Source organism: Solea senegalensis, linkage group LG5 (genome assembly GCF_019176455.1).
Source record: "Solea senegalensis isolate Sse05_10M linkage group LG5, IFAPA_SoseM_1, whole genome shotgun sequence".
NCBI lineage: Eukaryota > Metazoa > Chordata > Actinopteri > Pleuronectiformes > Soleidae > Solea > Solea senegalensis.
The window spans coordinates 5,942,121-5,955,532 of record NC_058025.1 but is presented as its reverse complement, the minus strand read 5'-3'; the positions used below and the strand labels follow the sequence as shown (position 1 = coordinate 5,955,532).

The window sequence follows — 13,412 nt, the reverse complement described above, 5'->3', positions numbered from 1 at the left end:
ATCACTTCATGTGCAACGTGACCTGCTGACGTTGCAGAGGAGAACAACTGCAAGAGAATGTGTGTGAGTTTGCCAGGTGGTCTTAAAAAAAAAAGTTAAGTGTTGTCTTAAGGGAGACAAATGTGTACTTTAATTGCCATAAACACGGCAAAAAAAAGAAACCTCAGCAAAAAGTGTTAAATGCTCATTTAACCCTCTTATGACAATCATGAGATTCAGGCAGTCTGGAGTTATTTTGATTTAATGGCTGTAGAATTGTCACAAAATGCTGTGCCACTCTCACCTGACATGGGGCGATGGGCGGGGTCACACCCTGGACAGATCGCCAGTCCATCGTTTTTGAATTTGAATTCTTCATTAAACATAATGTTAACTCAATTCTAAATGTGTCCTTTTCTCCCGTTTCTGCACAGATCTGTTTCCTGGTGTCAGCTTTCCGGGGTCGGGTGTTTTCGGAGGACAGTTGTGCTGCTCTGGCGCTCTTCGCTCACTATTTCCACCTCAGTCAGTTCTTCTGGATGCTCATACAGGTAAAAAAAAAACACTACAATCTCTGTGTGTGATAATGCCACGGTCAGCGACACAATGTTCAACTTGAGCGTTTGTCTCTTTGCACCCAGCAAGTTTGTTTTCTGACTGTAGTAATCCTTTCATTGTCCACGGCAAACGGCCAGAGATCTGCGGTGGTGTTTTCAAACTCCCTCAACTGGGTTGTAATAATAATCTTTTTTTTTGAGCTGACAATTTGCAAAATTTGGCTTCTCATAGAACGTGTGGGTCACCACAGTCTGGCAGTGTCTGCGTGTTGTTATGTGTTTTGTCACTCTCCTCTTCTCCTTTCCTCATTTCTCAACATGAGTCGATTGAAAAATGCGTCCAAACATCACATTTCAAATCTTTTCAGTTAAAGTTGTTAAATTGTCCAACATGGTGACCTCTATGTGGTAATGAAAACAATAATTCATACGTTCAGGTGATCATACACTCCTAAAAACACATCAACTCCACATATACTGTGTTCAAGGTTCATTTTTATGATCATCACAATTGTGGCGTTCAGATATGATGGTGATGTGGGGAGGAATCACATTTTTCCACATCAGTCGAAGGCCATTTAAAAGTAAAATCTCCTTTTCCTTCTTTCCTTCCTTCTCTTCCTCCCGCACATTTTCCTCATGACTCAGCAAAAACAACATTCCTGCTCTTTTCGCTTTGCTCCCGATGTGAAGCATGTGTTTTTATTACATAACAAGTCGTGAAACCCGCATGCTCTCTCACCACATTGGGCTTGGACCCGTTTTCATTACGACGAGGACGAGATGTAGGCACCACGTTGCTGCATGATGTGACCTTTGACATGCGACTGGTACCACTTAGGAACGCCTCACTCCAGCAGCGCCTATAAGCAGCTCCTCCTCCTCCTCCTCTTTAACCATCTGGCCTCTATTTCATGTTCCTTTGTTTCGTAACATCTAAGAACAAAGTCCTGGCTTGATTTACATTCTGCAGCCCGAGTCTCACTGTCTTTACAAACTGAACGAGTCGTTGCTCTTCAAAATCCCAGTAAAAGTACACAAAAAATGTTGTTTTCTGATTCAGAAACACACTAAAATCCATCACACTTGCAAACCAAAGAAGTTTTTTTCTCACATAATCCACCTTAAGTCCTTCAGAGAGACTGGAGTTGACTTCTGACCTGCTGTACGAGCCCAAGAATGTGGCGAGAACAGGACACAGAGTTCTTTATCATGGGGGTCAAACTCCTTTAAATCAACTGATCCTTCTCTGTACATCAGAGGTTCTCAAACGTCTTATACCAAGCACCACCTGAGAAAATATTGAGCTTTTTCATAACATTACCTTCAATTTGTTGTAACGCTGTTGTGTAAACTCAGGCCCAAATAAATAATTCACATTTTCGAGATGTCAAAGATGATGCATTATCACAATAAGTCATTTTAAACTGTTATTCTGAGTCATTCAGACCTCCACTACTTAAACATGGCTCACATTGTGAAATTTCCTTGAAACACACCTGTATCCTCAGATGACGAGGTCTAATTCCCCCCCTCCTGTCTAAGCCTAACTGTTGTTTTGTTCCATTTTTCTCAAATCTCCTACAGCGTGTTACGTTTGTGCGTGAGTGTAATCGATGTTTATGGAGTGGATATAATCTCTCCAGGCACATAGGTTATTATCAGAGGAGTATTATGAGTATAGCTCATGGAGACTGACCGCAATAGGGTTAAACTTGGTCCGAGCAGCCCTGTACGTGCCAAATGTGTGTCGCCTTTCTTTTAAAAGAAAGGAAGAAAAAAGAATATGGGAATGTTCCTAAAATGACCTCTGTTAGAGACTCAGTCCAAAGGCTTACGTGGAGCTTTAGCAGTGAAATGAATTGTGTTTTCATGTAAATGGCGGCTCAGACACACATGGCAGCAGTTAGTGTGTGGACGCAGAGCTGATATGATCTACTGGAGGAAACATAAACAACGATTAACACCAGGAGGAGTGCAAATTGGAGGAAAACATTTCTGGTGTTTATTCACATACTCCGATTACTAACGCAATTATTTTTCCTCAGATGTCATTACAGCAGTTATTCCCAGGAATTGGGTCAGGACCCACAGATGGGTCACAATAGATTATTTTATTTGCCTTGTGTTTTTTACTCAAGAAGAATTAGTAAATAACATGCATATAATAAAGTTGAAATCTGGCCACAAAGGACACATCATACAAGCAATGTTACTTTGTTTCTGTTCAGAAAGACCAAACAGAGGCAGAATAATAACAAAAACAACAACAACAAAAAGGTTGCACACTACACTGCAGCTTTAAATATTACTGCCAGCCTGTTTTCCATTGATGTGTGCCACTTAAACCCTCCTCTCCTCACCACTGTCTCAGTATCGACCACAGTCAGTCTCACCGCTCATTTTTCCCCTCCTATCAGGTAGCTGCTTTCAGCTGAGTGGTGTATATGAGTGGGCGCCAGCAACTATGAAGAAGGCTGAAATCAATAACTGCAGTGTGGTTGTACGTGTGTATGTGCGTGCACGTGTTTGCAGATGCTGCTCACTGACATAATGCCAGAAAACAGCCAATAATTTAATCTCTATTCAGGCCAGCGTTTTCTTGCCTGCAGCATTTGCAGAGGCCACTTCAGTTTAGTGAGGAGCTGCGTATTATTACATCACAATAACAATAACAAGTTCAGTACAACTCAGAAATGACCAACCGAAGCCTTCAATGCGCCGTGTATCTCTAACCTGTTTCACTGTGCTCAGACAAACGACCAGCCAACATCTGGAACAACTGCCAGATATTGAAAGTATAAAGTTATCTTGGAAAACGGGGCAGAAGCACGCATTGAACACAGCCATAAAATAACAATAAATCCAGCTGGCCTGATTATCATGATGGTCATGAGAGGGTTAAAAACTAGAAACATCCCTCCAAAATGATGGTTGTTGGCGACCTGATGCCCGATGAATGGATGATGGATCAGATGTCACTGTGAAGACTTGGTTGTTGTTTTTTAAAGACGGCAATTATATGATAGGCTACTAAGGCAGGCGAGTTGTAGTTCTATGAGGACAGATGAGACCAGCTGAGGACAGGAAAACAGGAAGGACGAGCTTGAAACTATAATGGAAGTCTGCACCACAGGAAGACTTCCTGACTGAACTTGCACTAGAGCTTCATTTAATTATTTAAATTGACCTGTTTAGTGGCCATTAGGCTAACCCATAAGACAACCACACATTTTATGACCTTGTTGGGGGGAAAAAAAGGAAGTACATATCTCAGTGCTGTGTCTTGAAATATGCCTGTGATAATGTACATACAGTACTCGTAAATGTCAGTATTCTGTTGAGTGCTGATGCTAACCTATAGCTTCTCCAACACACTTTGAAGGGAAGGATGAGGTGAGGGATATTTAGCAGCTTCACCAAAAAATATTCACTTTTACACATTAGTTCTCATAATAACCCACGGGATGTTTTTTTATTATTATTATGGACACAGTGCTCCCAACATATTACTTTTGTCAACATTAGCAACTTTTGCTACACGGTTAGCTGTAACAAATATTACTCTGCTAACTTTTAATACCTAACTCCCACACCTAGCGTCAGGTTCACAGTCGAAGATTAAAGTTACACATTTTGAATCCACTGTAGTCACTCATAGCTAGTTAGTTAAAATAGTTAAGACAATTAGCTGAAATAGTTAAGCTAACTAGCTAAAACAGAGTTAATGTATATCTGTTTGACCTTGGAAAGTCTGGAAAACATTTATAAACTCAAAAAATATTTTTGTGTATAACATAAGCAAAATACGTAATATAGAAAAGCAAATAAAAACTTTTGTTTGGTAAAACAGTACATTTGAAAATTCATTGATAATTACAATTATATCATTTTAATCTGTATTTACCAACATATGTTCAGAAACATTTCTTTGAATCAGCCCTTTAAACAGTCGAAACCAAGTCCAGAATGTAAACAAATGTCTGGCCAACTAGTTAACAAGCCTAGCACTCTGTATCACAGCTTTATTCTGTAGCTGCAGTGATGCAGCCACTGCAGAGGCAATAGCTACACACACACACACACACACACACACTATTATATCACAGCAGCTCTGACCTGCATTAATTAATCAACCTGTTACACAACTGGAGTGTAGTTTTGGCCGCGTACTTGTGTGCATGGTTATGGTCAGCATCTCTTATCCTGCTGTTATTATTGTCGCATTACTGTGTCCTTGCATATCCTGTTTGGGGACTGAAGGACAATGACCAACATTTTCAGCTGTTGTACGTTATAGCTGTTCCATAAATGTGAAGTAGTCTAAACAAATCAAGCCACTCGTTTTAAATCCGGCATGAATATTGAACTGGAAAAAGAAGAGCTACTTTGTTTTGTCCCCTGAACTTAAAATAAAACTCTGCACTGAAGAGAGGCCATTGTCTCTGAGTGAAGTCCTCACACAGGGATAAGACACCGTGTCTGCAGAGAACAGGTGCTCAGAAAAGCTACTTATGTAACAATACAGGGATTAGTTTATCAGATAGAACAGTCTATTATAGCCCGCCGGTTTACACAGCAAACATAGTTGCTGTGGGTAATGTAAAAGTGGAGTTGGGATGAAAAAGTCCAACCATGTTGAGATTTTCTGTGGCCGAAGCTGATTTTTAGAAATCAGGGCAGCAATGGCCGATAATTGATGCTGGATTTATTAGAATTTTAATTTTTTGGCTCATATATTTAAAAAAGTGTTCTTTCAGTTTAATATAACAGAACAATTCTCTAGTGACCAGTTATTGAACATATGTCTCTGACTCTCAATTCTTTGGTGAATACGCAACTTTTAGAAGTTGCGTATTGAGCATTTTTATAATTAAATAATTTATAAATAAGTTCAAGTTTATTTGTATAGCACATTTAAAAACAGCAAAAGTTAGTTAGTTAGTTATTACAGTTATATGCAAGATTATAAAATAATAATAAAAAACAATTATACTAACAACGGTATAACTGTTCCACAGATTTGGAGCAGCCACTGAAAAAACTCAATCCCCTCTAAGTTTTAACCTGGATCTAGGAACATCTAAGAGGAGCACCACCTGATAATAGTGTAATAATGTTGAGCTCTGATGGAGCGCGAGATAAGGTGACTAACCCTTTATGTTCTCCAGTCAACCCACAGTTTGAGAACCATGGCTCTAGAAATTACGGGAAATATGCTGGCACATGTCTGTGTCACGTGCATTATCTTCACCCTTGTATATTCATTCATTCATTCACATGTTGTTCTTTTTCAAACTGTGACCCCAGGCGGTGAACTTCTGGCAAGTGCTGGTGATGAATGACGAGCACACAGAGCGCCGCTACCTGCTCTACTTCTTGCTGGGCTGGGGGCTTCCCGCTGTGGTCATCATCGTCCTGGTCATCGTCCTGCTCGGCGGCTTTGGGTGGACGATACACTCTGTTTACGGACTGGTGCAGGGAGACGTGTGAGTGGACGGTGCAAAACACAAACACAAACACACACCCACTGGTGACTTCACATTCTTTTTTTAGACTAACCTCTCAGAGCAAAGAGAAAACACCTGAGTGAGTGACATCATGTCAGGAGGTAGCTCGCACACCCAATCAGCTGAGTGAATCATTGAGTTTCAGGGTTGACGTGCGTCTCCTCACACAGAGTCATTAACAGCAGGGTGCAGGACAGAGGAAGGGAGAGACCTCGAATAACACATCGACCACTTCTTTCCCCTCGTGTGTCCCGTCCGTCTAATTTCGAGCGCTGCACACGTTGCGTGCAAAGTCAAATGCTAGCGTTGAGTTAAAACCCCCTGAAACTCGTGCCTAAAATTAGCCAGTGGTCCGAGGTGTGGCTGTTCTGGGATCAGCGAGTACGTCGCCCTGTTTCCTGTGGGTACGTGCGTGGTGGACAGTGAGCGTACACATGAGAGATGTGAGGACACAGAGGAGTATTCAGTTTCCCGGGGAAGCTTACCTTCCTCTTTGAGGGATAGAGGCAGCCTTTGATTCATTCCCCCTCCTCGTCCTCCTCATCAGTGTTAACAGGGGGCCTCTTGTTTGTTGTCTCAGTTTCTCCCTGCCTGCGTACAAACAGGTGCCAGGCACGTACTGTGCATACATTGATGGTCCTGCATTGTTTTGTACAGTCTTATGTATTCGTGCCGTATGTATTTGAGCAGCTGTTGTCATTAATCTTGTTCCCTTTGATACTTGGGTTATACATGAAAGGAACCGACACTAAATCACATCACAGGTCTCCATTTTTTAAAGGCTGTGTTTGTCTCGTATCGCTGACTCCTGTGTGACCTTTATCTCACAGTATCAACCTATTTGATTGAGTGCACGTAATATACATACAGTGTGAACCTTTGGATTAGGAATATACTGTATTTATATACACATTTAGGCCACTTTATTAGGTACGCAGGACAGCTAATAAAGTGGCACCATGCAGAAAAAAATCAGGGGTGTCACAATTATCATATTTAAATGGTACTGTAACCAAATCTAGGGCATGTTTTTCTGTCCCAGTCCATCTCTGGCCTTAAATAATACAAAATTCTGACGCTCTGTTTGATCTTCAGCAGCTCGTCTTCACCAAACCTACATGCCTAAATGCAATGAGATGCTGCCACGTGATTGGCTGATTAGATATTTTGTTAACAAGCAGTTGAACAGGTGTACCTAATAAAGTGCCTAGTGGGCGTACGTATTAAGTTTTGTAATTAATGTCAAATATTTCTTTATATACAGTATAAAACTGACTAATTCTACCCTTAAACAAAGAAGAGGTCAATCTCAGGTTAATTTGGGTTATTGCCAGGCTGTAAAATGTGCTCATGTAATTTCCTGAAGAGCTCGACATTTAAACCTGACGTCTGTTTGTCCTACACAGATCATTTTATAGTCTCACCTATGTAGATAGTAAACTACAACCATGGTTCTCAACCTGAGGTCCTCGCGATCACATGGGGGAGCAGAGAGCTTTGTCTTGTGAATGTTTTTAAAGTGATATTTGTGCATATTTAACATTCACACACTCCGTATCTCTCAAGTAAAAACCAATTTTTTTGGTCCTGTGTTGGCTATTTATTACCAACACCTGTGTGACCTCGACCACGTTTCTGTTGTCTGAGAAACATAAAAGTACCAAAGACTCACTGGTATCAAAAAGAAAACAAGGCAATATCTTCAGAGTTGTGTTGGTTTTGATTTTATGGATGCACAGGACAGGGTTTTATCCATATACACTGAGAGAATAGGAACAAAAACTGAAAAACTCCTGTTTATTTTTGCATATAAATGTTTGTAATTGTGGTTCGGGTTGAATTCCCAAAATAAGGTCACGTCCTTAAATGACACATTACCTCACACGGTGTTGTCTATGAAAACGCCCATAAAGTCTATAATTGCTCATTTTATTTGTTCACTCCCAAACCATGAATTCCAGTGAAATGGGTCCCTGGGTAACATTTTCCTCCATCCACAACGAAACTCCCCTGGGAATTAATTTCCTTGTGAGACTTTCTTGTACAGTAGGATCTCATCTGCTCACACAAGGCCACGGCAGTGTAAATATCCATATTCCAGTGAGTCCACGCTCTCATCTTCCATGTCTCTCTCTCTCCCTGGGACTGGGACAGTAATGCAATGCTTTATTTGGCATACCTCGTGTGGTGTTATGGCTAGTGTCGTTCCACTCATTCCGCTGTCATCACCAAAGAGCAGAGTCCTCTCCCACCAAACTGCAGCGGCTCAGCTTGTTTTGTGAACGTTACATCAGTGTTTGGCCGTTATGCTTGATGAGAAGATGCAGATTTTCCCAGAGAAAAAACATTTTAATCAGTTTTTTTCTTGAATAAAAGCAAAACAGGTCTGACTGGAAAGATACAGGGGAAAGGACTCTTGAGAAATGGGCTGTCAAATACTCACACCAGTATAATATAATATAATATAATATAATATAATATAATATAATATGATATAACATAATATATTATAATAATACAGGTATCTTACCAGAAAATGACTTTGGTAGAAGTTGAAGTCACTTTATTATAATATTACTTAAGCAAAAGTACTTAAAGTATATGACATTTACTGTACGTAAGTATCAAAAGTCGTTTTCTGATATAAAATGTACTTAAAGAGTTAGAATTGAGCCATGGCAGCTCAGTGGTAGGGCGAGTTGTCTGACACGTAACCCTATGTTGCAGTGTGTGAATGGCAAAACTGTAAAGCAGCTCATTTAGAAGAGAAAAGTGCTACATGAATACAGACCATAATACTGACTCTTCTTCTTCTGATTTTATTTGGTAGCAACGAATAACAAAGACAGTTAGAGGAAATGTAGTGGAGTAAAATTAAAAGTTGCTAAAAATATAAATAACAAAGTAAAGTACAGGAACGTTAATTTTGTACATAAGTACAGTAACAACAACAAACAAACTGTACTTTGTTACTGTTACAACACTGACTAACACTGTCCTGTCTTGGTCCAGAAAACAAGACGTTATTATCTCAGTGGGTTTTTATTCCTGGTTAAATAAAGGTTCCATGAAATAAAAGTATAAGTTTATAAGTATATATATATATATATATATATATAAGTTTATAAGTAAGTATATACACGTAGACGTTTGTTTCGTACATTTCTGACGTCCTTTAAATTAAAAGTAGAAAACTGCTTAAGCACCTTTGACGTTATCCTGACTTTATCCCAGTGGAGCTGCAGAGTGACCTGGTTGTTCTGAGCAGCCTGGAACATACGTATTTTGCTGCTCACGGCAAAAGCTGCTGTTGAGCAACAAAAGTGCGAGTCCTGAGCTGATTCAAAGTCTCACAGCAGTAAATATAGTGCAATGCAGGCATTTAATGCTTTTCCATTTTCCAGCGCTCATATTTGACCTGTATACGCACTCTTTAACTCATGTGTCATAGTATTCGGTCTCTGTTTTAAAGTTTCTGTCCGTCTCTCCCCCTCAGGTGTTTCATCCCGGACATCTACGCAGCTCTGTGCACGGCCGTGCTGGTGCCTCTCATCTGTCTGGTGGCGGTGATGGTTGTTTTCATCCACGCCTACCAGGTGACGCAGCAGTGGAAGTCGTATGACGACATGTACCGCGGACGCACCAACAGCACAGGTGAAAACTACAGCAGAACTACTCGACACAAACATATCGCATGGTTACAGTTAACAAACAACATGTAAACACGTGGATTTGAAAGGAACTTATTATTGGATATTATTTGGACATCCTGAACGTGAATTTGACTTTATGAGACAGAATGATGCTCATATTTCACGACCCTTTTATAGTGGTCGTATAACCAGCGTGGGCGGTGCTAGAGGGACAGACTGAAGACAATTTCCTTATTTGTGACATGCCGTTTGTGAAGTCGCTCAAGTCCATCTCAAGCTTTTATTATGGTACTTCCGGTTACTGATGTTTGAATTTGCACATTAGCTAAATTAGCTTTAATTTCACCCATTTAGATTAATTATTTGAATTTAACTAAATAACATTTAGATTGGGATTTAGCATTTATGTTTATATTTAACATTTATTGGTGTAAATATGGAGAAAGTGGTAAAGATGAAGTATTTCTTACCTTTTCCTTTTATATACAGCTAAATATTTGAGAAACAGCTCATCATCACCAGACCAAGTCTTTATTATTGACAATTTCATTTATTTGGATGTCAGCCACATCTGCATCCACTGTGGATGGTGGCTCAAAAATGTAAGAAAATGTGTATGAACTTGAACTTTGAACCAGTTCTTTGTAAACATAAAGTGACACAACACTTTAAGTGTACACAAACAAGATGAGAACTGGATAAAGTTTACATTATTTCTTTCTGTATGTACACTGTGTTGCATGTCCACACTCCACCCACACCACAGTTAACATGGTACCAGGATGTTCCAGGAACTTGACTGCATGGCCCCACCCTTGTTTTTACCTAAAAGCTGGTGACGGACTCACATAGAATTTGTAACGACCAGGTTTAGTCCTGAGAATCGTGTCTGTAATCAGTGGCCATCGGTGAGACTCAAGACCCTGCAATTACACAGCGAAGGCAACTGAATTGCCTGACACAGTGTACAGTTTTTTTCCCTGAGCTGCAGATAGTTGTGCATTAAAAAGACAGAGAGTGGAATACTTTTGCCATTCACAAAGAGGCTGAGGCTAAAGGTCAGCCTGTAGGATTTTTACCTGACACGAGCGTTTTATTGTGAGGGACAACACGGAGAGTAGAAACAAACATAGTGGTGGAAGAGAAATCAGCCGGTGTCAGCCACTTCTAAAATTCCCTTTTTGGCTCCGATGCTACATCCACACTTCTCCAGTTTTGTTTAAAACTGCATAAATGGCTGACCCGAGATACATTTATTCAGTCAATTTTCAAATGCCATGCGACAGATGCCAGGCTCAGATATAAGTTTATCTGTGTTTATGTGATTGTTCGGGGAGAGATAGAGCAGGACTTCCCTCAAAAGTGTGCCAGCGTGTGTCTGACTGCAGACACGTACCTGTACCTCAGCAAAAGCCTGGAACTGAACTGATAAAAAACTGAACCGACACCAGACGTGTGCACCCGTGCCCGTCCAAAAACACATACGTACACGCTCCTTATCGCAGTCCCTGTTGAACGTTGCAAGGTGTGTTTACGAGACACGGTGTTCTCTTGTCAGCGAGGTGAGCAGCAGTTTCAATTTCCAAATAGGGCGCAGTTGAATGAATAACTGTTATTGTTCTATTTTAATGACTCCAAGTGTTCCCCGGGCTGCACTTTGATCATAACATGGTCAGGAATGTGGTAATAAACAAATAAATGTGGAGAGGTTTGATTGCAGAACTGAAGTCTTTTGAGGACGCTGTGTGCAACAGATTCATTAGTCAGTACCTGACCTTTTTTTATATAGTGTTCTTGTTTTAGAAAACCTCCCGCATCTTGATATGTATCCCAATCACCATCCAAATCTAATCCAGTCTTCCTTGAGTCATTACATGCATTTTCCAGCCTGGCTAACGCCGCACTGTGTCTCAGTCTTTCTCAATTGAGATTGAGTACGAGTCTGGCAAGGGTGTCGTCCTTCGACCTTCCACTTGTAGATGAAACTGCGCCTGTACACAACTGGACAGACGGACATCCAGTCAGACCAACGATCAGGCTGATGCATGTCGAGCAACAGAAAAATGTGTTAACAAATGACTTTTGCCCGATTGAAGCTCCTTGGAGCAAGTCGCTTAAAATGCAACAACCCAATCAGAATATAGCTGCTCTTCTGTGGCCGCCGTGTTGGACATATACCAAAACTTCAAAAAGAAGACGTCACTTCTCTGTCATCATCGCGTTAAGTCCGCTTTTAGCGCGCCAGTGATTTGTGACAGGTTCCCAGCGTCAAGGAAATCAAACTGCCGGCAGACTCACCTGGGTTATTCTAAATCTAAATCCGAGGAGGATGCTCCTCTATGGAGAGAGATTGAAGAGTGTGATTTAAAGTTGTCTCTACTGTACCTATATGTATATATATATATCTATACATAGATATATATATACATATATATGCTTGGCTAAGTTTAATAAAGTCAAAAGAGAACACAAATAACACAATACCTTAAAGAAACCGACTCTCTGCCACTTTCTAATCCATGTAAAACTAATTCTGTCCTAATGGTGCTGATGTATTTTGTTTTAAGCGACCGTGTCGACGTGCCGACACTTACTCAGTGTTCTTGACTCGTGCTCTCGCTCCACACGCTCACTAGCACTTGTTATTACAGCTGTTGACCCCACTCTGACCGCCATGTCAGCGGCACGGTCTTGAGTGTTTTTGTTGAACTCCTGCTACTTTTTCTCGGTTTGTCTTCTCACACCAGGAGCTTCCTCCGGTCAAACAAAACCCGGAGCTGCTCTGGCTGCGGAGAAACGCAGCTGCCTCCCGCGCGAACGAAAATCACTCGCAACTCAAAACTCGACTTGCGCCGCTGGGTGTTGAAGTGTTTATTTCTTCGCTCCGTCTGACTTGAATATACCCACTGACATAATTTAGCGGCCCAAAGTCCGTCCCATACAGTGCGTTGATTTAAGGCTCACGTTTCTTCATGTACAGACGAGCGTATGTGCACGTACAGTAGCCGCTTTGCTTCCTCTTGAAGGCACGCAGCCAGACCCTTACTCAGCATTCTGTAGTCAGGTTTCTTTTGGCCCTGGGAACGTGTCTCTTACTGTGGGAGCTCTGCTCTGTGCACAGACTGGAATGTGCTTACAAGGTTGGAAAAATCAAACCGGAGAGGGAGAAAGAGGGAGGGAGAGTGAGGAGATGTGTAAGACGGAAGAGAACGAGGGGTTTGAGACGGAATGTACAGTGAGCTTAAAGCGACCGTCATGTGAGGTTTTAACACCAAATACAGGGCCTCTCCAGGGGACACACAAGGAAAAACAGATTTTTTATCACTCTATCTCAACCATTAGAAAGCAATTTCCAACTGGAAACTGAAATTTCACTCTCCCGCACCAAAGTCCATAGAGAAAATTGGCGTTTTTAGATTGTGGGGATAATGGAGCTCCTGGTCTACTGCTGCCTCATTTGCTATGTTTGTGTCACTTAAACAAATCTAAATAAAGGTTTTCAAACCCCAAAGTCACAATAAACCATACAAACGTATTGAAGGAGGCAGCAGTAGAACAACAACTCCTGTGTGCTGCGACGATAAAGAGACGTAGATTGAAACAGACATATGTTGTTATCAATGAGGGCAAGCGTCCATGTCCTAGGCTGGTTCTTGGTGATGAGATGCACCCTATTCATTTAACAAAATAATGAGCAGTATAAAGGCCTCCAG

The 13,412-nt window shown here is 41.0% G+C and overlaps 1 protein-coding gene across 1 annotated transcript in view; it reads left to right on the top strand.

Moving 5' to 3' along the window:
- The window catches only part of adgrv1 (adhesion G protein-coupled receptor V1), a 136,379-nt gene that overhangs the window by 105,863 nt on the left and 17,104 nt on the right, over positions 1-13,412 (top strand). The window contains exons 89-91 of the mRNA XM_044025690.1: positions 414-530; positions 5,847-6,025; positions 9,543-9,700. Of these exons, the coding sequence (XP_043881625.1) occupies positions 414-530; positions 5,847-6,025; positions 9,543-9,700 (454 nt within the window). The remainder of the gene's footprint in view (positions 1-413; positions 531-5,846; positions 6,026-9,542; positions 9,701-13,412) is intronic.